We start from the raw sequence: 26536 nt of genomic DNA on the forward strand, positions 1-26536 counted from the left end.
GGCTTTCACTTTTATCTTTACCATGGGATGGAGCACTTTTTCATGTATTTATAAGTCATGCATAAGTCTTTACTCACTCAACTACTATTCTTTCCTATGTGCCAGGCACTGCTTATAAACCATTGAACTGAACAGAAATGACTCCATCCCCCTTCAGGAGATACAGGCAACACATCAGTATGTAAGCACACATGGTGACAAATGCCGAGAGAAAGAAAAAGGGTGTGGTGGTGGAGAATAACAAGCAAGGAGACAAGGGATCTACTCAGAAATGATGGTCAGGAAAGCCTTCTTGAAGGAGGTGGCATTTAAGCAAGGATTAAAGGAGTGAGTCACGCCAAGCCAGGCTGCGGAAAGCAGGAGGCACAATTACGGACTTAGGGTACAACCACTGCAAAATTGCAGAGGCAGGAAACTACTTGTCATGGTCAAAGAGCAGAAAGGAGATCTGTGGGACATCAGTGTAGCGGAAAAGGGAAAATGGGAATTTTTTTTTTTCTCAATTGCCCATTTGAGTCTTTCACTCATTTTTCAAATGGGTTTTTACTATTTTTCTTATTAATTTATAGCAGTTCTGTATGTATGATGGTCATTAGGCTCTTGTTATAATTTGCAACTATTTTCCCCAAGTTGTATTTTTCTTTGAACAGTGCTTACAGTATTTTACTAAACCAAAGAATTTATCTGGTCAACCTTGTCAATCTTTCTTTCTAGCTTATAGGCTTTATGTCATACTTAACAAGGCCTCTCTAACCCTAAAATTATAAAAATAATCTCTTGGTTTATTTGGGAGTTTCATTTTTTTTTTCTATATTTAAATCTTTGCTCCATCTGGCATTTATTTTATGCAAGAATGAGGTATGGGTCCACTTTTACATTTCCCTGCTCTTCTCTCAAAAAGCTGTCCACTGGTCCTAAAACCATCAACAAAGTAATTTGTTTTCCCTGCCAAGCTGAAGCACAAAGCTGTATCCTTCAAGTATAGATTAGTATAGGGCTACAGTCAGATCATACTGGATGGGATTTGGGGAATGAACAAGTGATGTGCTGAGCTCTGCACAAACGGGGAATAATGAGAAAAGCGGAGAAGGGGGATGGCAACAATCGAAACACCAATTAACAAATGTTGAGTGTACAACATGTAACTATAAAATTAATACACTGTAAATAACTACTTAATAAACAGAGGAGGCAACAAAATCATTAATGGCATATTTACCTTATATGTGTTTGTTGTTTAGTTAAGACACCCCACATGTCACTAATAATCTGCAAATAGAATTTTAAACATTTTGTAACAGCTGTATTGGGAAAAAGAAAATTTCAAATAACGTATCTTCTAAACTTTCAAACTTTTACTTACTTAAAAATACAGAAGTATGGAGATAAGAAGTAATTCAGAAAACAGTAATTACAACAACAAAACCTTACATTTGTATAGTACTTCATCATATCTATATCCAACCCTGTTCAGGTAAGTTGTATTATCCTCGTTTTAAAAATGAGCAACAGGCCCAGAAGGATTAAATGATCTCCCTAAAGGTGGGCAACAACTAAGAAGGGTCTTGAAACTCGACCTTTTGGCTTCCGATTCACCTTTAAGTGAATTCCACCATGCCCAGGTTGTTGGCAATGCCTCTCCTTAATTATACACACACATAACTGGAGACCTGGCTCAGAGACTAATAAGCACAACTAACTAAACACTGTGCTTTCATAGTTAGCAGTCACTGGGAGGTCATCTAATCTGAAATCCTGCCCCCAATGTGGATGTCCTCTGTGACATTGCCTGATAGGTTTTACTTCAGCCCTTGGAAGAACCACCTAGCTGCTGATTAAACCTGTAACACTTTCCTAATCAGTCCAGATCAATGCTGGTCGAAAGCCCTAACTCCTAGAATTGGCCACAATATTAAGGAGCCAAAATGAATATAATCTTATTTCCAAGTGGTAGCCTTTTAAGTCTTTGAAAAGAATTACCCTTTTTCCATTTAAGTCTTTCTTCTTTACATCAAACATCCCACTTTCTTTGACCCCAATCTAGTCATTTTCATCATCTCTAGCCATCCAGGTTGCTATCTTTTTAATACATTCTGGATTGCCAACATCTAGTATTTTTTTATTACCTACTGGGTGCCCACCCACATAAAGGAAGCAAAGGAAGCAAAGAGCACAGAGCCTGGCATACAGCAGAAATTGACTAACCATAAACTGACAAGATTTAAAAAGGGCTGTGAGACTACAAAGCTGAATACTATACAACGCCCAATGAGGGGGGGTAAAGGTACAGTCTGATTCTCACTCTTCCCTTGCTTTTTTAACGGACATAATGTGAGGCTGGTAATAACCTCTCTGACCTTCCAATTTTGCATTTGTCAAAATGGAAATAATAATATCTGTGTACCTCACAATGCTGTTGAAGAACCAATTGAAATAAGGTATATGAAATGTTTTGGGAGATTATAAATATATGATGTAAATAATAATTATAGTACAGAATATTCTACAAATATATGACATTGTACTAACACAAAAATAATAGCTACAAATCAGAAAACTTTTAGGGTCTATCATTTTGATTACAGACTAACCCCAATTCATTCTCTTAGAACACCTGTAGTTACAGAGTTCACCAACTCTTAAAAGAAAAAAAGAAGGAGTTTTACATCACTCTTTACTGAAGACTGGAACTTCCCTGGCCTGATTTATACCTGGACTTAAAACTTCATTATCAAAGTCAGGTTGGGAGTCTATTTTATCAAGTTTAGTAATACACTGTTAATATTCTATTTTTTCCTTTTGATTAATAATAAACTCTATCCAGAAGTTAATGAATACTGCACAAATGACTTAGGAAGGCATATATTAAATATTTTAAGGAAATATTACATAAAAGTTAAAAGTGAGTCAGTAATAATTTACATAAGCAAAAACAATTGTATCTGGGTCAATATGGTTCCTCTGATCCTATCTTTCAAAATACATGACTATCAAAACTTGAGCATCCTTTCCCTAGGTCTACTTTATGCTGGCAACTAGCACAATGTTTTTAAGGCTTATAAATGTTCATCAAAGGCTATTAGTAAGAAAATACAGAATGTGTTTCAATAAATCTATATAAAATATTGTATTAGATTAACATGTAGCCTAGTATATGTAACTACTATGAAGAAAGAAGAAAATGTTCTATTATGAGAAAGTGCTCTTAAGTGACAGACCTACCTTTCTAATGATTGCAATAAACACGACAAGAACAACTGGAAGCAATAATGTCTTTGTATACCTCAGTGGAGTCTGAAATTCAAAGAGATGTTTCGTTAGAATAAAATATTATTTCAAATGAAATTTCAAATCATGATCCAAGTGAATTTTAAAACATGTTAGTAAAGAAACATGAGCATTCACCCATCTAGGGTCCAATCTACCCACTGACTCCCATCGTAAAAATGAAGATGCATTTCCATAGAAACGAACTTCCCCAAAATGTTGAGTTGAAAACACTAACAAATACAGTTCCCAAACACTTGTAAGAGTAAAACATGACTAGAAAGACTACTGTTCACTTTTGCACACTACTTTTCTAACTAGAGAGCATAACTTATTATTCACCTAGGGTCAGCAGAACTCCTTTAAATGGCATGAGCTTTACTGTACATTTTATCTGGGATAAAAATCATAACCATGATCTCCAGATACACACACAGTAATGACCAATGTTTATAAGAGGAATAAAAACATTTTTACGTTTTCTTTGGTAACAGATAAAAAACTACAGAAAAATTTTTTTTACTCAAAAAGCCCCACACATTGTAATTCTATACACCTCTCGATAATTTGAGATCACAGTCTTAAACAATCCTGGGCTTGAAATTTCTAAATTGCAATTGATTTGCTTATTACCAACACTTTCCCTCACAAAAATAATCTTACATCATTAAGTAAAATGATGTATGCTTTCCCCAATATGTTTATAAAGAGAAATCTAGCTTCAGCCATATTAAAAATGCTGGTACATTTTAATTCTACAATGTATACAGTAAGTAGCATTTTCTGATTTCTCTCTCCTTAGTCCAATTTTCTCACTATTCTGTATTAGACAAGTAATTTTCATAATTCATTATACAAAATGCATTCTTCATGAGTTAGAAATTCCATTAAAAAGAGAAGTTTTATGTTTTCATTTTACTATTTACCTTTATAAACATTTGCATATTATTATTTTAAAATAAATATATTTCTATTTTGTAATTTTTAAGTTATGTTTTAACCTACACAAAAATCATAACTAAAACTATTTTTTTATAGATCTACACTTTCAAATTTTATTTACTTTTTTGGCCGCACTGCATGGCATGCGGGATTTTAGTTCCCCAACCAGGGATCAAACCCATGCCCCCTGCAGTGGAAGCACAGAGTCTTAACCACTGGACCACCAAGGAAGTCCCCTAAAACTATTTTATTATTTTAAAAGTTAGACATTTGCTAATAACAGTTAACAATAAATATAAGAAAAGTAGTAAGATACAGATGTTTAGCTTAAAAAGGAAGTATGTCAAAATTGTGTTAAAAGTATTTAACAAAATTTAATAAGGAGTTCAAACAATTTTAACGTTATATTCCAGAAGTTTATTTAAAAGGTGTTTTTTAAATATTTCTTTTAAAAAGAAAATCATATTAGCATCAGATTTTCATAGCAACACTTTAGACCAGAAGATAGTAATTTATTTAGGATTCTCAAGGAAAGATAGGTGAGCCAAAGATTTTGTACCTAGCCAAACTGACCTTCACACATAAAAGCCACTGATAAAATATTTTGAGCATGTAAAAATTCAGGGATTACTGCTCCCATGAGCCCTTCCTGAGGAATCCACTGGAGAGTAATCTTCACACAGCCAAGAAATGTGTTCTTTGATCCTACAACTCATAGTGTACAATAAAAACAATGATCTACAGAACTACGACAATGAAGGGGATATAAAGGTGACAGAGAGTATGAGAGGTTATACGTGCTGACAATGAAGATACAATGGGACTCTTAAAAACGGGGTAAGAGGGGGAGAGTATATAAGAAGTAAAATAATCTCCCTGATTATAGTATTACAATAAATTAGAAATGGGTGGGAATAGGCATGGGGCAAGAAACGACTAGCTAAGTTCAGTATAACTCTCAGGAGGAAACCGATAGAAGGGACTAAGGTTAATATATACAAGTATTAATATAAAGGAAACAAAATTATAAAACTTCCTCAATGCCAAAAGATACACCAGAGAGAGGGTATGTACAGAACAAATGCAAAGGAAACAAACCACACAGTGAGAGATGTATGCACGTGTGTGTGTGTTCTATTAGAACTGTAAGTTCTTTTATTTTAATATTCCTTGTAATTGTTGATTTTATTCTAAGCATAAAAGTTACATATGCTCATTGTGAAAACTAGAAAATGGAGAAGAAATAAAGGAGACAATGAATTTCACATTTTAATCAGTTATCAGTATTTCCTCCCGATGGATTGTATGTTCACATCCTTTGCCCATTCCTGCATATGTGGGGGGGAGGGATGTGTTTTTGGTGCTGGGAAACGGTGAGAGCCCTTGGTAACTTTTTTTATTGATTTGAACAAGCTCCTATACTAATTATGTTAATCTCTAGTTTCATTTATTATATTTATGGCAAGAATCATCCCAGTCATTTCCTTTTTAATTTTTATAATATTTAATGTACAGATGTTTTAAGTTACATGCAGACAAATCTATTAATCATTCTCATATATGTTTTGCACTTGTATTATGCTCATTAATAATGAAGTTAATATTCATTGAAATTTTTCTCAAATTAATTTTTCAGCCTTCATTTATATTTAACACATTAACTGAAATGAAGTTTGGTGTATAATATGATACAAGGCTTTAACCTGACTCCCCACCCCAATTCAATTTTTCAAATAATATTCATGAAACAATGCATCTTTTATCCATTTATTGATATATTATGTGGTGCTCTCTTCACTTCATACTAAGTACATACACATAAACATAGTTAAGTACCTACACATAGGTCTATCCAGCATTGTCTGTTTTTGGTCATAATGTTCCTGTTTTCGTATCCTTGTACTTTAAATACTACTGCTTTCCATTTTCATATCTAAAAAGCAAAGATCCCCCTCACTGTTTTAACTTTTTTTTTAGTAGCACAATACAATTAAAATATGATTATTATAGAAAATTTAGAAGATGCAAATTACAAAAAAAGTTAATCATTGATTATCTCTCCACCAAAAAAACCACTGTTAAAATTTTGGTCTGTATCTTACACTTTATTCTATGTGTGCTAATTATAGGTCAATAAGATCGGACCATTTTGCTCACCCCATTATACATCTTAAGTGTCTTTCCATATCGGTATGATATCATGTTAAATTGTTCTCTCTTCCCCACTGTATGGACATACCATACTAGAGATGCCCTCTCTGAACTGGCACCGTGCTCTGTCTCTACAGCATCGTCCCTGTGAAGATACCTATGGAGATGAGGAATGGCAGGCTGGACACAGCTTTGCCATTTTCTTCAAATTGACTGAAGGCATCTTATGCCTCAATAAACAATTTCTTCCATCACATAACTGATGGTTCATACTCTCAGGTTGTAACGGCGTGTATATCCTCAATAATGTTAAAGGATTTCCACTGAGTCCTAATTTCTCTGTTGATGTCTATACTCTACTTCCTTTACCACCTCCTTGAAAGAGTCTTGATCTGCTATAAGCATGCATTTTAAAGCTTTGCAAGATACTTTTCCTTAGTTTCTTTCAGCAGGTTCAACACTATCATTTGTACACTTTTTATCAGCCATTATGTGTCAAAACCATTTGCCAGAACACAGGAAATGAAGACTGATAGGTCACTAGAGTAAACAGTACATCTGCAGGACACGCTCAACTCAGAATGTCTGGTTGGTAAGAGTCTGCTGTGTGGTGCACTCTCCTCCACTGGTCTGTAATTTAGGACATGGGCTGACCCAATGGGGATCGGGGAAAATGAATGTGTCAACAGAGGACTGTTGGCCACTTCCATATATATACACACACACAGCTTTGAAGAAAAATGTCTGACAGATAATAAAATAGCATCATAAATCCGGGCCACATGGGTGGTGTGAAAAAAAGACACATATATACACATGTCTGTTGAACCAAACTAGCTCATAAAGTATTTCAAAATGGTATTTAATATGAAGTATCTTAAAATATCAAAGTACTTTCCTATGTATCTCTTTTCATCCTCACAATATCTATCTGTCGCATACTACCAGAAACTAGTAAGCTACAACTCAAAGAATGCGAGTCACTTGTTCAAGAACATCAAGTAATATCGCAGACTTCTGTCTCACTATCCACTAAACTACTCTCTGGTTTACTTCTAAACACCTGAATACAGTTTTAGAAACAAAAATGTTGTTGGAATGAAAAACTTATACTCAATGATATTTCAAAGCAATGAGATCATTCAAACAAACAACCACAAAGTGAGGGGAAACTTAAAAGCTTGAGAGCTTCACTGAACTAATGCTATCCCTAAAAAGAGGCAACTTGAAATGCCTCTGTGTTTACTCATCCTAAAAACTATTGCTAGACTGAATGCATGTTTCTAAATTATCAAAATAAGAAAAGACCATATATTTCAGGAAGCTGTACTAATGTAAATAGGAATATCTTCCTTTAAGCTGCCAGGTTTTCCTTTTCCTTCAAACTGAGATAAGAGCACAGAGGTAAGAATCTGAATAACAGGAGCACCCTTTATGAAAAATGAATGGACCAAAACCTAAGGAAAGAAAGGAGAAATCACATCTTACCTCCTTCTCCATAAAATCAAACTCCGCTGCACAGGTATACAATAAAGTGTCAAAATCCTTGTAACTGAAGAATTTTGATGTTAATAAGTTGCCAATATGAGCCTAGTAAGGAATAAAGGGAGGTACCATTAGATTATGCCATATATTGTAATAATGCATTTTAATCTTAATAGTACCTAAAAATATTTTCCACTGCATGACAGAGCTAGCTGTTCCCACACCTGGCTACTTCTGGACCCTCCCACTTCACAGTCTCCCTTCTACTGCTGACAAGTGATAGCTCCAACAACACCCTGCAGTCCACGTTCCATCATCAACATTCCAAAGGCTTTTATCCTGGGTTTTCCCTGCTCAAGGTGTTAAACCTGGTGAAATACACTACACAGTATCCGGTAGGCTTGGTAACACACACAGGCATCTGTCAATCACAAAGGGACAACGTGTGATAGAGTAAAGAAAAGCAAACGTTAATTCAGACTTCTGAAAAGGGGTTGGAAAAGACTTTTTGAAAGAAGTAGAAAATGGGCAGGCCTTGGAATAAAACACACCTTTTGCCTCACAATCAGCATCTGTGTAATTCTTCACATGTCACCAAGTGCTCACACTTATATCACCTAACTTACTTCCCACAAGAAGCCACGTGAGGAAGCTGGAATTGTTTTCATTTAACAAATGAGAAAACATTTGCCAAACTTTCAATTCATTATTGTCTAAAAGAGCAAGAAGAACAAGAACCATAGGAAAGGGGATAAATTATAACTGAAACACATCATGACTAAAACCCTAAACGATACCTAAATTAAGTAGGGGGTCAGGGAGTGAGTAGGAACTATAAAGGGTGGTGGGATATGCTGAAGAATACCACATGCTCTGTCTCCTGGGGAAGAAATGTATTCTGATAAGTTTAAGAAATCAATAGGGAGAGTACATAGGTCTAAAATAGCATACACAAACTACCTATCCACTGGAAAGGAAAAGAATCTAAAAAGAAAGTAAAATGTTTGGAAAATCTCAAATAAAATGAAAGAAGTAAGTCCTAATATAATGATAACTGCCATAAATGTAAAGGGGTTAAATTCACTAACTAAAGGACAGATGCTCTAGTTGGATTTAAGGGGAAAAATTCAATATCATATTGTCTACAAAAGACAAACTTAAAAGTATGTAGAAAGGTTGAAAACAGAAGAAGAGAACAAGATATACCAGATAAAATGAACCAAAGAAATCTGTGTTAGCTACTGTAATGTCTCACAAAACTAAATTCAAACAAAAATATATGAAAAAAGACAACAAAATGACATTATATGCTGATAAAACAAACAGCAAAGCAAGGTTATACATATCATGAACATATAATATTTGTAATTAACAGTATAGATTCAAAGTGTATAGAAGAACAACTGAAAAACTCTGTAGGAAGAAAAAGCTGACAGTGTTCATTGGAAATGTTAAATATTTCCCTCTAAAGTAGAAAAAGCAGATAAATGTTAACATAAAATCTGAATAATATTAATAAGCTCACAAACAGAGAATACAAACTTCACAAAGAGAGACTATATGTTACCCTCAAACACAAGTAAACATTTTTTTAATGTTCACATCCTATGCCACAATAAATCTCAATGAATTTATATAATGCAAATTATTTTTTTCTAATCATAAATGCAGCAAAATTGGAAAATGGTAACTAGGAATGGCTTTAAAAATCCTTTCAGCTAGAAACTAAATAACATAAAACTTTTTAGGTTAAAAAGAAAGTCGCAAAATAGTTAATTTGTAAGACACACAAAAAAGTACTACTTAGAGGGAAATTTATAGATTTAAAATGCATTTATCAGAAAATAAGAGAGGTGAAAACAAGAGCCAAGCACTTTCCCTCAAGCATCAGAAAATGCTACAGAACAATCCCAAAGAAATGAGAAGAAAAGAAATGAGGGTGACAGAATTCAATTACAAAGAGGAATACAAGAAAACCAAGGAAGACTTTAAAGAAGTGGTACTTTGAAAATATTAATATAATAAATAGAAAGTAGAAAAAATAGCAAAAAAATAAAAAACAGGTCTTTATAGATTAATATAATATTGATTCCAAATCCAAATAAGGAAAATTAAAGAGCATAAAAGAATTCACATACATGCAAAAAATTTCAATAAGAATTTTTCGCTAACTGAATTCTACAATAATTTTTTTTAAATTTGATGATATATATGAAATGGGTGAGTTTCCTCTAAAGACATAAAACACCAATAGATTCCTACAGAAAGTGGATTTGTAGTAGAAAAATCTCCCATGAACAAAACTCCAGATCCTGAGGGCTTCACTGTCGAACTGTAACAAACCTTTAAGGAAGACATAATATCAGTTCTATATAAATTCTCATTAAAAATAGGAGATTGAACACTTCCCAATAATTCTGGAAGGTTGCATTACCTTGAAACTAAAACCAGGCAAAAACATTACAAGAAAATAAAACTACAGACTAATATCCCCATAAATATCAGCAAAAGTCCTTAAAAATATTAGCCAACCAAATCCAGCAATATTTAGAAAAACTAATACATTGTAAACAAGTGAGGTTATCTGAGAAATACAAGGCTGGATCAACACTCAAAAATCAATGAATATGGGGACTTCCAGATATGGCAGAGGAAGAAGTTAGTAAATCCCCTCTTTCAATAACAACTATGAAATTGGACAAAACTGTCAAAAACCATATTAGGATCAAGTAATTGATCAAAAGGAAAACAAATGGAGAAACATGCATTCACAAAAAAACTGATGAGGGACTTCCCAGGTGGCGCAGTGGTTAAGAATCCGCCTGCCAATGCAGGGGACACGGGTTCGAGCCCTGGTTCGGGAAGATCCCGCATGCCGTGGAGCAACGCCACAACTACTGAGCCTGCCCTCTAGAGCCTGCAAACCACAACCACTGAGCCCATGTGCCACAACTACTGAAGCCCGCATGCTCTAGGGCCCACGTGCCACAACTACTGAGCCCGCATGCTGCAACTACTTAAGTCCATGTGCCTAGAGCCCGTGCTCCGCAACAAGAGAAGCCACCGCAATGAGAAGCCCGCACACCGCAACGAAGAGTAGTCCCTGCTTGCCACAACTAGAGAAAGCCCACGCACAGCAACGAAGACCCAATGCAGCCGAAAAAACCCAAAAAAATTGATGAGCTCTGGGTGGAAATAGTGGGAGTCTGTGGCATTGTTGCTTTGGCCGCTCCCACCCACCATTACATCACCTCTGCTTCCCCCAGCTTGGTCAGCCCAACGGTCCTACCCGGGTGGGGTTGGCCATGAAAAGCAGAACCTTTGCTACTGCAAGGAGCTGACTTGTTTGGGGGCAGAGAGCAAAAAATCTACGCACCATCAGTAAAAGCAGCAAACTCAGGAGGAAATGAAAGGCGGAAGTTCACAGCTCTGCCAGCTTAGGGTTACAGTATTCGTTTGGTGAACAGTAGACTGGCAGACTAGCTAGACATTTTACAGAGATTCTGAAAAGGAGACAACCAATGAGGGGAGACAAGTTCTCACATCCCTGGTGCACTGGAAAGTTGTCCACAGACGCTGGGGGATCCAAGAGAGCCCAAGCTCTCTACAAATCTATGACTGACTGGGAGGCGGTATGCATATTCATGGGAGATCCAAGAAGGTGGGCATGGCAGAAAGGAAAAGATGAGACAAACTTGCTCTTCAGATGAGAGTTAACATAGTAGGTCTGAAGGGGATCCTTTGAAAAACCTGCTTGCAAGGTTGACCCTTAGCTGGCATCAGGGAACTTAAATTCCGGAAGGCTCCCATCACCCTAAATGATAATAGTGGCTTATACTGAACACCTACATTCTTTCTGGGAGTTTGGAATTTTGATAACGTGCTAGGCAGAGGATGCCTATGTTACCAGCCCCCAATAAAAACCTTGGGGCACTTAGTACTGAGCTTCCCTGGTATACAACATCAGGATTTTACCACGAAAAATGTTGACAGGAGCAAGGATGGGAAATCCAGGATAGACCGAGAAATGCCTCGCTGGGTTCCTAAAGGACAGGAAGTGTGTGTCTAATTAACAGAGAAGGGTGGGTGGAAATGCTTCTCAAGAGCCGTGTGGCCTTGCCATTCTCTTCCTTTGACCAATGTTAAATTAAGAATTTATGAGCTGATGTCCTTGATCAATGTTACAGATTTCTAGAACTACTAAAGCTACAACTAACTTATTTCTGATTTGGAAATAACTTTTTACGCATGCTTTTTTTTTTTTTGGCCCTGGTGCAACATCAGGCTGTGACAGAAATGACAATAGCCACTTTAACCTGAATTAATACTTTAACCAGCTTGTCTTCCCCCAGTGAGTAGACAGATTCCATAAACCCAGGACTTGGGCTCTTTCCCTTTTCTTCCTGCTCATTCTCTGCATCCTGGCTGACTCAATCACCACTTAGTGCTCATCTTCACAGGTGACTTCTAGGAGCCTTCCCTGACTCTTCCTGTGTATTCCTGCAGCGCTCTATACTTATTATTTTTAATGAATTTTTTAAAAATACATTTTGAATTTTTAAAATTTTATTTTATATTTTCATTTTATTTTATTTTACTTTTGGCCGTGCTATGTGGCGTGCAGGATCTTTAGTTCCCTGACCAGGGGTAGAACCTGTGCCCCCTGCAGTGGAAGCACGGAGTCTTAACCACTGGACCACCAGGGAAGTATTTATTTATATAAATACAGACCACCACTCTGTATTTATTTTTATCAGAGCTTTCATTACACTGTATTATAGTTGCTAGAAATTGTTCCTGTCTCCCACTAGACCATGTCTTATTCAGTTCTGTATCTCTAGGATGCATTGTACTACCAGGCACATAGCAGGTACATTGAATGAATGAATAAATAAATGCATTTTAGGTTATACTTTTAAACTTTTAAAATATCTTTCACAGGTTGTAGACCACCCCTTTAATAGCCCAGTTGTTTTCAATCTTTTTTAAGCAAACAATTCCTTTGTTCATGTGAAAACATGTATAAATGTCCACTATGTAAGAGATTAAAGCAAGACTATCCTGGGTGAAGAGGGGCTGGCAGGGGGACTGAGAAGTAGATGGACCCCACCAAAGAGTCCTTGAAGTCCCAGAACTTCACAGAACTCAGTTTCAAAACCACAACTTTAATCTAGTACAGAAGGAAGAAAGACCGTCAATTAAAATAAATTACAGAAAAAAATATGTGGCTTACTTTACTCTTTCCATGTTGGTTGGTGTCCTGTTCTCTCTTTTAATTTAATTAATGTGCTTACCAAAACATCAAAATAAAATAGGCAAAGCAAAACTATAGAGTGAATCTTTACAGTTATAAAGCAGAATTCTTCTCATTTTATTTTCTCTCCTACCCAAATACCAAAAAAAACCAAAACCAATAAAATAATAAAAATGTCTCTTAATAAGATTAACTTGGATTAAATTACCTACAAACCTTTCACAAGCATTGACTAGAAAACTGGAAGAAAAAGAGAATAAGTTATATGATCTATTCTTTAAGAGTCTCTGAAGGTGGCATCTTTATCTGTTACAAAAGGGGATTATAAAGGAACCAGAGAAAAATGACTGTAGAGGCCTTAAAATTTGAGCTTAAGTATCTAGAGCTTTCTTACTTTAAAATTTTAAAATCTTTGTGATATAGAAAGACCAATAAAATATGAGAGTTATGTCAAGAAATTAATTTTGGAGAACAGACTATAGACATAGTCATATTTACTCTCTATTATAGTAAATAGATAAAATAACAGGTGAATAGACTTCACCTTAGAATTTGGCTTAAATAGTGGCACTTTAACAACTCTAGTAATTCATTCTTAGCCTGTTTGATTTATTTCAAGTCTTCCAAGTTTAAGCAAAAATACACTTACATCATCTGCAATGCCAAAGATTTTAGATGTCAAATACTTGAGTATGACAGTTCCAAATAACCAAAAACATCCTTGGATAACCTACAAAAGAAAAATACAGCAAAACAAAACTAAACTGATGCATCATATAGCCATTGCACAGACATGGCCTAGGAAGAAAAAAATAAATGCTTTAATCACACATGAAGTAATTATCTCTATATACAAGAGAAAATGCCAAAAAAAAAAAAATGCACCTTAAAATAAAGAATGTTACTCCAAAATCAAGGGGCTATCATCAAAAAGAAAAATATACACAATCTTGTTGTCAAAATTAATATATTTTATAGGAGATTTATACAGCAATTGCAGTTAAACTCCCCTTCTACTAACAGTTTCTTACACATGCACTGCTCCTCAGAAAAAACATGGGTAATACATAAAACTGAAATTCTTTAACTACCTATCCAATATTAATCTTAACTTGCTTCAATTTGGCACATTAAAATTGAGCCCTAATATGTTATAAAACTGTTAGATCCTCTGCATTATATAGGATAGTTCCTTGAAAGTAAAACATAAAACCAATGATATCTTTTAGAGAAGGAAAAACATATACATTCAAATAGATTGATTCTTACCCAGAAACTAAGTTCAGATACATTTATTTTCAGGAAACATGGTTTCATTGCCAGTAAACCCTGCATGCAGAAAATAACATAGCATACAGTTAATACTTATAGACACAAATTCAGGTACCAAAAAAATACTTCTAAATAATAAAACTCTCAAGAATCTAAAATTCAGCACACTTTCAGTGTTTCACATAGAATCACCACAAGCTCATTTGATTTCAAGAAGCCCTGTTTTATCCAGAGTATTTTAGGTCAGTTAGTCACTTTGTAAAGTTGAAAACAGAATCTCCATACGTAAATTTCTATGATTGATTTCTATGACTGGTTCTGATTTACCTATGAACCAAGAAGTATATAATAATTTCAGAATTTTAGACAGGTGTCTTATAGTTATAAGATTTTCCTTAAGTTAAATATTACTAACTCCTTGAATAAACTACAAATGAGTTTTTAACAGATCAACTAAATACTTCTCCTCTATCAAATCTTATTTCTTTCCAGGTACATAATAGACTCCCAAAGTATCGTACCTATACAGATCTAAATCTACTTCAAACTTGGCAAAAATATGCTTAGAGATCACATCATAAATACATGAACCCAAATTAAATCTTTTCAGAAGTTTCTGAATATCTGAGAACACAAAATGTGTTACGATTAAGGTTTCAAAGTGATAACTAGAAATAAAAACAGGCAAATGTGTGTTTATAGTTAAATATACAAAAACATGCTATATTCTGCCATCATTTATTTTTATACACCAAAATACGTGAAATATGCATAATGCTTAATCCATACCTAAGACACACCTCAGTGTCAAGCACCTAGTAGGAAACCTGACACATGTAGGTGCTCAATAGAACTGAAGAGAAATTTCCTGCAAAATGTACTTAAGATTAGATTTACTGATAGGAAATCTTCCATTCAATGTACTTGTGTACTGTACACAAGTCACAAGAGTCATGTACTTTACTCTGAGTAATAGCAGGACTTCCCCATGTACACACGTAAGTATAGAATTGAGTCCATTGATACATTTCCTAATTACAAACAAAATTCATGACTGTAAGAACTATCACTAATCTCACAGCACAGCAACTCAGTTACTGGGTATTTTTTATTTATTTTTTGTCATTGTTGAAAACACAGCATCACCACATGCTAACTGCTAATTTCTGTGCCTAAGTATACTCAAGTCACACAACCTGAAAAGGGTGGTGGCCCAGATTGGGAAGAGGCAAATTCCTGGGAAATGGGATCTTAAATAAATATTACTTGTAAAATCAGACAAAGAAATAGCAGATTCCAAATCTGTTAATGGGTTCTAGAAATCCAGAAAGACAAAATGATCTGAGTTACTTAAATGATTATTCAAGAAGTAGAATGCGTTTCAGTTAAGACAGTGCAGTGTGCTTTCATCTTCAAAAAACCACCTTAATACTAAAGCACATGCATGTTAAATATAAGGAATAATTTCTTTCCTCTTAGATTTGCAAAACATTGTAATGGAGAAACCCACTGGCAAAAAAAAAAGGAGTAACCACCTCTGGAAGTCCTTAAATTTAGAGAGACTTATATTTAGAAAGTCATCCTGCCAAAAGTGGCAGAAGGAGTTAGATAACCTTTCACCTTTTGCTCTAATTCTATAAGACAGTCTCCCCATAATCTAAATCTGTTCTTGGTAGTGATCTAGTAAAATATAACTGAATCATCACCTGATTTAAACTATCTGAATAATTCATACAAATAGACACGAGGGGAAAAAACTAAAAATACAAGGCCTTAAGCCTCTGATCACAGTGGAACAAGGAGAGACTGCTTGAGATGCCAGAGGGAGGAAAGGGGGTCAGAAAATGGAGCAGGAATAGGATAAACACTGAAAAGAGGGGAGGAAACAAGAAAAAGAGGAAAGCATAGAAACCATTCTAAAATGAACCCTAGGACCAAAAGTTAGGTGACAGAAAAGATGAGGAAAGGACAGATTGGGACTATGAAGCAAAGCACTATGTTTTCCAGTATTAACTTTTGTTGTGTTTCTTTGGAAATGAGAACTTAAATACATTATCACATATAGATGTATTCAGTAAGACACTTGAAACAATTCTTGTAGAAAATCCCTCACGAATCTCAAGCCAGTGATAAAGAAACTGGTAAACCATTAGTTTCAAAAACAGACATTTACTTAAGGAACACTTACCCAAATAATTACCAAAGAGGAAGCATAATAAGAAGTTAATAACATTGAGTTTCCAAACATCAAAACAAAACAAAGTGCAAGAGAAATCTGGAAAAATCCAAGAAAAATATAATTAATACACAGAAAACAAAAAAAAAGATTTTATTCTGAAAATTGCACATGCCTATGATAAACAAAATTCAAACCTTTCAAAAGAGAATATACAAGGAAAACAGCCCGAATTCTATGCCACACTTCAAAACCCCAGAGATCACCACCACCACCAATTTTCTGTGCATCCTTATAGACATTCACATGTACAAATTCCAGTTTATTTATTTATTTTTTTAAAGAATCGATTTTATTTATTTTTGGTTGTGTTGGGTCTTCGTTGCTGTGCGTGGGCTTTCTCTAGTTGTGTCGAGCGGGGGCTACTCTTAGTTGCGGTACACAGGCTTCTCATTGTGGTAGCTTCTCTTGTTGCGGAGCATGGGCTCCAGGTGCGAGGGTTCAATAGTTGTGGCATGTGGGCTCAGTAGTTGTGGCTCCCGGGCTCTAGAGCACAGGCTCAGTAGTTGTGGCACACGGGCTTAGTTGCTCCGTGGCATGTGGGAATCATCCTGGACCAGGGCTCGAACCTGTGTCCCCTGCATCAGCAGGCAGATTCTTAACCACTGCGCCACCAGGGAAGTCCCCAGTTTATAATTTTTTAAAACCACAAATGGAAACTTGGCCCAGAAGCTATGCTATTGCTTGCTTTTACTCTTAGTTTGTATCAAAGAGCTTTACCTATCAATTCAAACCAATCTAACTCATTCTGTTGAATAACTGAAAAAAGTACTCCACTCTAGAGATGTACTATAATTTATTTAACCAGTCCTCTGACTACTTCTGAAAACTTAAGTGCTTTCCAGTTTTGTTTTGTTTTGTTGTTAGTTTTGTTTTTCCTATTACAAACACCGCTATGAAAAACACCCTTATTTATGTATCTTATGTACATGTCAACACATTTATGGGATAAATTACTATCATGGAATAAATGAATCAACAATACACATATTTTAAAATTTGAGAAAATATTGACAAATTGCCATACAAAATATTGTACTCTCCACCAATAGGGCATGAGAGTTCCTGCTGATACGCACTCCTGCCAACACCGTGTATTATTCTTTCAAATATTTGCCAATCTAATCCAAAAAAAAATGTTGCCTCATTGTTTCATTGTTCCATTCTTTTATTAGTGGGTGAGACACAGCATCTTTTCTATTTACTGCTTATACTGTTTTGTGTGTGTATGAATTGTCTATTCCTAGTGCCCATTTTTCTATTGGGCTTTGGTATTTTCCTTAAGCACTCTCTTCATGTATGATAGAGCATAGCTCCTTACCAAGCAAACATATTATATTTTCCCAGTTCATTTTTATCTTTCTTTGTAGTATTTCTCTATTGTAGTTGCTTTCTACATTTTTATGTTAGTCAGTTTTTCATTCATTTCCTCTAAGTCTTCAGGATTTAACTCCATTATTAGAAAGCCTTTAAAAATAAAATAATCCAAGTTTTCTTCCAGAAGTTTTATTTTTGATCTACATATATAAATTTCCATATGAATTTTATAATCAGCCTAAGTTTCAAAAATTGACATTTTTATTAGAATTGCCTTATTCTACAAATGTACATTACATTATATTTTAGTTACATCTGTCCAATATTGAATCTTTACATCTGAAAATAATACATGTTGTTTCCATTTCCTTTTTTTTTTTTGGCCACGCCATGCGGCTTGCAGGATCTTATTTCCCAGACCAGGGATTGAACCCGTGCCCCCTGCAGTGGAAGCACAGAGTCCTAACAACTGAACCACCAGGGAATTTCCTGTTTCCATTTCTTTAAGTCTTCTTTTACATACATCAGTAGAAGTATAAAGCTTTCTTTATATAGATCCTGCATATTAAGTTTATTTCAAAGTATATTACTTGTTTTGCTATTGTATCAGAAATCTTTTCATATTTTCTGATTTTTTATATTTAGAAAAGTTACGTTAAATATGCATAAATGAATATAAACTTTCATTGTTTCTAGTAGTAATTAGTTTATTAATTTGGGTTTTTTAAGTATTCAAAAGCATACTTAACAATGATACTTTTACATCTTATTTCCTATTTTTGAAACTCTTATTTTTTAGTCAATTTTATTAGTTAATATTTATGCAACAATGTTAAGAGTGGCAGCAGGCATATTTGTCAAGTTTCTGGCATTAAAGGGAATAGTTCTACTGATTCATCATTTTGTGTGATACTAGCTTTTGGTTCAAAGTATACGTATGTATTAAAAGTTCAATGAAATATCCACCTATTTTCATTTAATTAAGATCTTAAAAATCAGAAACAGATGTTGACCTTTATCAAATGCTGTTGCAATATCAAAGGAAATGATCACATTGTTGATCTTTTTTAAATCTATTAATGAGATTATGTTAACATAATTTCTAATAATAAGCCAATCTTGCATTCTTGGAATAAATTTACTGTCATGTTATTTTTGTCTTATATGCTTACTAAATGTTAACGGCCCAGGTCCTTGGACTCTTTAACCAATAGAAATTGATAAAAGGCCAGATGAGAATTTCAGGCAATGCTTAATCAGGGCTCATGCTGCAGCACAAGGGAGCGAAAGCGAGAAAAAGGTACCCTTGCCCACTCCCGGAGAAGAGTTGCTTGGATCCTTACATGGGGTAACAATGGGGGTGGACCCATGGGCTGGGCAGGAGGCCTAACTTAGGTGGTCTGTCCATGCCCTTGGAGGTGCTATGTGCAAGAATCATGTGCAGCTGCTTTTTGCTCCCAGCACCTCAGAAACTTGTAGTTTATTTCTGGCCTTTTTGTATCCTGTTGCTCATAATTGCTCCAGCTGTGCATGGTGTAGTTATTTTAGTCACTTATAGTTTCTTTGTATCTTATTGCTCAATGGAGACTTTGTCCAGGTGCAAGCACTCCAGTAGAAGATACCAGGTCCCAGCCTATCTCAAATGGGTAAGGAACCAAATTCTCAAAATTTTATAACAATAGCCTTTTTCCTTAAGTGCCACAATTTCAAACCAACTTTAAAATTTTCCCAATCAATTTTGGCAAAAACTAGCAAAATATCATCACTTTGAATAAATAGATTCATAACCAAGAATCAGGCAAAGCACTGCTAAGGGTATTCAAGAGAAATATAACGTCGTATTAAGAAAGGATGTATCAAGGGTCTGGAGAGATATTTGGGGTCTATTCCCCCAATTTTTTTTCCCACTGTTCAAGGTTTATTTATTGTTTTAGTTGGTATAACACTTAGATAGTTGGCTGCATTATTTATGTCGATTTTTCTTTTTTATATTACATGGCAATGTACACTATTCTGATACATATAGTACATAAAATAAGATTCTTTAGAACAGTTATGCACAAGACATGCAATACTGGATTTATAATCAATCCCAGGATGTGATTAATTGGAGAAAAAAAAGTTGGACTTGGCATCTTGGCTAAAGGAACCAGCAGTTATATAACACAGAGTTAAATACACATCTGGTTTGAAGGGCAACTGCAGCATCTGCAACATTGTCAGTGGTACCTCTTGAGGAAGTAGAACTATTTTACACGAACCAATTTAGGACCACACAAGATAAGTGCCATGCAGCATCAGGATAGAGTTGCAGGGTTTTATGAACCATTCCTATTGCTAATGTTAGGAAATTGATGTTCTTCCTAGGCTGTCTTAACATTACTGCTTTAGTCACAGATCAGATATAAAGGACAATATGCACAACCTCCATTCCCAACTCTGGTAACTTCTCTGCTCAAACCCTCTAAGGGCTTTGATTCTCACTTCAACGAAAAACCAAAGACCTTTCAAAGACTTACACAACCCTATAGAGTCTGCCCACTAACCTCTGGGACCTCATTTCTAATGACCCTTTCCCTTCTCACTCCAATCCAGCCACACTCTGCAGATTCTAGAACACACGAGTATATCCCCACCTCAGAGCACTTATGCTTGCTGCTTCTTTTAACCTAATGGATGCTCCCCCATCTAACCCCATGTAACCTTCTCAGTGAGGCCTTCTTTTCCCACTCTTTTAAATGACCACCTCCCATACCCACTCAGTAAATCCCACTCTCCTTGTCTGCTTTGTTTTCCGTAATAGTGTTTACTCCCATTTAACATACTGTTTATCTTATATATTTGATTTATTTCTGTCTATGCACACTAGAATATAAGCTCCACGAGGGAAGAGATTTTTTTAATTGTTTTTATCACTGTTGTATGCTAAGGGCCTAGGAAATGTTTGACAAACAATTGGTGCTCAAAAACATCAGTTAATTTAAATGTGAAGAATAAAATTTGAGGAGTATTATACTGAGAAAATTGAGAACTTAGAAGGTACATAATGAAAGAGAGATATTATAAGTTATTTTAGTATCTATATCTTTTTTGAGTATCTATATTTTAGCAGATTAAAAAAAATAAGAAAACACCGTGAACAACTTCATGTCAGTGAATTTTAAAACTGAGATGAATGGGAAAATTCCTAACAACATAAAAGTGCTAAAAAATGACTCAAGAAAAAATCTAAATTGTCCTATTATCATTAAAAAACTTAGATCAGTAATTTAAAATCTGTCCACAAAAAAAAATAACAGGTCCATATAGTTTAACAGGCAAGCTCTGCCAAACTTTCAGGGAATATTCCTCCCAATCTTACAAAAAATCTACCACAGAGAAAGTAGAAACACAATTAATTCTACGGGGCTAGAATAAATCTGGTATCAAAATCAGGCAAGTGTAGTTGGAGGATTCTGGGGAAATGGCAGCATATGGGGCACTAGGAATCTGTCTCCCCACCTAGACAACAAATGCTACTTGACAAACTATCTGATGGAATATTTGGGAACTCGGGAGTCTATCAAAACTCGCAACTTCCAGGAGAACCCCTAGATGGGAAATTGTAGTCAATTTCAGTAAATTTGGCTCTTAGCTCATCAGCAGCTACCCATCCCTCATAAACCAGCCCTAACGCAAACAGTTGTGCAAGAGTTTAAAAACACAGACAATGAAAGCAAAATCACAGCAAGTGGGGCCAACCTAAAAAGCTTCTGCGCAGCTAAAGAAACAATGATAAGAAGAAGCAACCTACAGAATGGGAGAAAATGTTTGCAATCTATATACCAGATACAGTTAATATCCAAAATACACAAGGAACTCTTACAACTCAGTAGCAAAAAACCCAAAAATAATCTGATTAAAAAATGGGCAGAAGACCTGAATTGATGGTTTTTCTAAGGAAGACATACAAATGACCAACAGGTACATGAAAAGTTGCTCGGTATCACTAATCATTAGTAAATGCAAATCAAAACCACAATGAGACATCACCTCACACCGGTTAGAAAGACCTTTATCAAAAAGCCAAGAGATAAGTATTAGTGAGGATGTGGAGAAAAGGGAACCCTTTTCCCCACTGTTGGTGGGAATGTAAATTGGTACACTATGAAAAACAGTATGGAAGTTCCTTGAGAAATCTGCAGGGCAGAAATAGAGACACAGATGTAGAGAACAAACGTATGGACACCAAGCGGGGAAAGTCGCGGGGGGGGCGGGGAGGATGAATTGGGAGATTGGGATTGATATGTATACACTGATGTGTATAAAATGGATGACTAATAAGAACCTGCCACATAAAATATAAATAAAATTCAAAAAAAAAAAAGAAATTAAAAATAGAACTACCATATGATCCAGCAAATCCACCTCTGGGTATACACCCAAAAGAAACAAAAACAGGATATCAAAGATATAGCTGCACTCCCATGTTCATTGCAGCATTAGTCACAACAGCCAAGACATGGAAACAGGCTAAGTTTCCATCCATGGATGAATGGATATTGAAAATGTGGTATATATACACAATAAAACAGTATTCAGCTATAAAAAAGAAGGAAGCCCCTGCCATTTGCATCAGCATGGATGGATCTTGAGAACATTATGCCAGGCGAAGTAACCTAGTTACTAGAAGACAAATAATGCATGATTCCACTTATATGAGGTACTTAGAGTAGTTAAAAGCATAGACAGAGGAAGCAGAATGAGGGTTTCCAGGGCTTGGGGGGAGGAAGGAGAATAGGGAGTTATAACTCTATAGGGTATAGAGTTTCATTTTTGCAAGATGAAAAGACTTGTGGAGATAGACGGTGGTGATGTTTGCACAGCAATAAGAATGTACTTAATATCATTGATATGTAAACTTAAAATGCTTAAGACAGTAAATTTTATGTGTATTTTATCACAATAAAAAAATGGAAAAAATTTTTGGAAACAATTCCATATTTTTTTCCTTTTTAACAATAGGGATTTAGGAGTTTATAAAGCAACTATGGATAATAAGTAACTAGTTCCATAGTCAGTAAGTGACATCATAAAGCATATATCATTTATCCAGGATAGGTTCTACTACAAACTAAACCTGTGTAATGTTAGTACTTTTGTAACTATAACTTTGAGTCAAAGTCCTCATCGATAGTTGCCTATGTGACTGTGTGACTGACAGACTCTAAATGCTTAACAATTACTTGAATTTTTATTGCTATGTAAAAAAAAACATATTAAACAGTTTGGGGAAAAAAACTCAAGTCTAAAAAAGGATAAGTACTGTCCAATACCATTCATGAGCAGAGATTTAAAACCCTAACAAAATAATAGCAAGTGAATCCAGCAATATAATTAATATAAAAATTGTTTAGTCCAGAAAAGCATGGTTTCTTAATGTAAAAAATCAATTAATATAATTCACCACAGTAACATATTAAAGAGGGAAAAATACAGAGGATCATCTAGACAGGTGCAGAAAAGCATTTGATGAAGCTGAGCCTTTATTAATTTCTTTGAAAAAGTGTTGAAAGCATAATGAGGACATATTAAAAGAACAAAGAAGCCAGCAGGAAGTAGCTGGCCAAATTGGGAACAATTCAAGCATCAAAGCAAATAATGAAAATAGTGGATTACATTGCAGTGAATAAAACAGATGCCATTTTTTCCTTGGACATAAGAGAAAAATTGATGAAAAATCTGAATAGGACTGACACAAAAAAGGAAACACAAAGGGCCCATAAACATATGAAAAGATGTTCAACTTTATTGAAAACCAGAGAAAATGTAAATAAAGGCCATAAGATACCATTTTATACTCTCCAAATTGACAAAATAAAAAAAGATACAGGATAACAAGAAGTGTTATACGGGGCTTCCCTGGTGGCGAAGTGGTTGAGAATCTGCCTGCCAATGCAGGGGACACGGGTTCGAGCCCTGGTCCGGGAGGATCCCACATGCCGCGGAGCAACTAGGCCCATGAGCCACAATTACTGAGCCTGCGCGTCTGGAGCCTGTGCTCCGCAACAAGAGAGGCCGCGATAATGAGAGGCCCGCGCACCGCGATGAAGAGTGGCCCCCACTTCCCGCAACTAGAGAAAGCCCTCGCACAGAAACGAAGAGCCAACACAGCCATAAATAAATAAATAAATAAACCCAAAATTAAAAAAAAAAAAAAATTTATTAAATGAAAAATTAAAAAAAAAAAAATGGTTATACGTTACTGTTCAAAGTAGTCTAATCATTTCTGAAAAACAATGCAACATTAAATTGTGAAGTTGAACATGTATTTAATTTACCACCTGAAAATTCTACTACTATGTAAATACCCTAGAGAAACTCAATATATATTCCCCAGGAGGTATGTGTAAGAATGTACACCATTATACATAAAAGGAAAACACCTAAATGTCTTTCAACAAGAATATGGATAAATATATCATGCTTTATTTATACAATGGAAAACATAAAGCAAAGAAAATGTCTGAACTCCAGCAGCATATAAATTTCAAAAATCTGAGTGAAAACATATGTCTCACAAAAAGGATACCATTTTACAAACCTTAAAAACAATACTAATATTTAATAATAAAAATATATTATTTAGGAATAAGTAGATGGTAAAGTCATAAAGGAAAGCAAGTTAATTATAATTTTAAAAGTCAGGATAGTGGTTATCTCCAAGAGAAGTGAGGGGATGTGTTCAGGACACACAAGGGCTTCAAAGTAATGACGGTTCCATTTTTCAATTGGAGGGTAGGCTCATGGTTGTTCATTTTAGAACTCTGTTCATAACTTCTCTATATGTTATAAATGTCTTATTTATATGTATCAATTATTAGAGAATAAAAAAATATATGGCTGTAGTATAAACCCTGACAGTTGGGGATTTTTTCTTCTTCGTAATACAAGTGTCTGACTTAAAGCTTTTATTGCGATGCACTCCAAACATGGCTATCTCTTGAATAAACATATTGCCAGCCACATGACTAGATAAAGGGTCAGGCCACCTGCCCCCACTGAGGCTCCTTTGTTTTAGAGATCTTGGTTAATTTCAACAACTGACCTTTGGGCCAGTTTTTTCTCTTCCTGTGATTTAAACTCCCACTCGTATGTTTTAAATTCACCAAAAAAAAAAAAAAAAAAAAATGAGCCCTCAAAATCCTAGGCCCCCATCCTGGACCCCAATAAAGGCAGAACTCCAGGGCATGCTTGTTCCCTAACTCTCCCATGCCTCCCCCCACACCCCACGACCTAACTGTGTGGTCCCAGGTGTGCTGTGTAATTTCCAGGTCCTGTAAGTAATAAACCTTGGTTTTTTTCAAAGTTTCCTGATAGTTATTGCTGAAGGGCATCTTGCAATCATAAGAACCACAAGGGCCTGTCCAACCACAACATTGTTATTGATAGGCTGAGACCAGCACAAAACAACAGCATGCTGTAATTACATTAAAATTATAGGAAAAAGAAAATATCAAAATTGTAAGAACTAATGACAGAGAAGACAAATGTTTTTAAAAATCAATATTCATCAAAATCAACCATCCAGCCTTAAGGCCTTTGCCCTGGTTATTTCATCAAACTAGAATATTCTTCTCCATGACATCTACTTAGCTGACTCCCTCTCCTCCTTCCAATCTTTGCTCCACTACCCCCTTCTCAATAAGACCTCCTCTGACCTCCTCATGTGACACTTCAATCTCCCATCCCTTGACACTTGGCCAGCCTGACCTCCTTGGGGTACCATGACTTGTCCTTTTCCATAGCCCTTACCACCTTCTAACATACTACATAATTTACCCATTTACTATGTTTATTATTTATCCTCTGTCTTCTTCCTCCACTCTTTTAGCATGTAATCCACATATACGCTGGGATCTTTGCAGTTTTATTCACTGATATGTCCCACATGCCTGGATAGTTTGTGCTCAATAAATGAATATTCCACTTCATTTTAACAGAAGGCTCCTGGATAATATACCATTCCATGTTTCTCTTTCACGAATTACCTCTTTTACTAATAATGTATAAGTTGGGCACAAACTCAAATCAGATAATTAAATTTTCTGGGTGGCCTATTTAAAACAAGGTCTGTTAATTATATCACAGTTTTTGAATAACACTTGTTTAGTTATGGAATTATGTCAAAACTAGTTGCAACCATGAATAAATAAAACACTAATCAGGAGTTTGTTTTAAGGTCCAGGTAAATGGGAAAAAAAAAAATTTAAAAACCATTACCATGTGCATATAAATGATCTTCCGTAATTTGCATATATCAATGTATCCCACAACATATACTGCAAATAACGATGCAATCTGAAATTTAAAAAGAAGTTATATTAAAAATTAAAATTATATATAATGAATAGATTAAAAAATTAAGAAAAGATTATCTTTATTTTGCCTCAAATTTATATTTATATTGAAAGTAAGTTCTTTAGTTTCCCTCTTACCTGCTAATTTATTTATTATGGTCAATATATTAATATAGCACGTATCGGTTGATTTTTCTCTTCCATTCACATCTCTCTCAATTAACCATGTAAATTATCTACTTTACGGATTATCCAAACAATACTCCTTTTAAT

At 35.2% G+C, this 26536-nt stretch overlaps 1 protein-coding gene across 1 annotated transcript in view; it reads right to left on the reverse strand.

Annotated features, from left to right (window-relative positions):
• Window positions 1–26536, reverse strand: part of DPY19L1 (dpy-19 like C-mannosyltransferase 1) — a 96324-nt gene that overhangs the window by 16725 nt on the left and 53063 nt on the right. The window contains exons 10-16 of the mRNA XM_061198665.1: window positions 26187–26264; window positions 16560–16646; window positions 14369–14428; window positions 13749–13829; window positions 7849–7950; window positions 3223–3294; window positions 1220–1269 (exon numbers count right to left, since the gene is read on the reverse strand). Coding sequence (XP_061054648.1) covers window positions 1220–1269; window positions 3223–3294; window positions 7849–7950; window positions 13749–13829; window positions 14369–14428; window positions 16560–16646; window positions 26187–26264 — 530 coding nt within the window. The remainder of the gene's footprint in view (window positions 1–1219; window positions 1270–3222; window positions 3295–7848; window positions 7951–13748; window positions 13830–14368; window positions 14429–16559; window positions 16647–26186; window positions 26265–26536) is intronic.

This window comes from Eubalaena glacialis, chromosome 8 (genome assembly GCF_028564815.1).
Source record: "Eubalaena glacialis isolate mEubGla1 chromosome 8, mEubGla1.1.hap2.+ XY, whole genome shotgun sequence".
Classification (NCBI taxonomy): Eukaryota; Metazoa; Chordata; class Mammalia; order Artiodactyla; family Balaenidae; genus Eubalaena; species Eubalaena glacialis.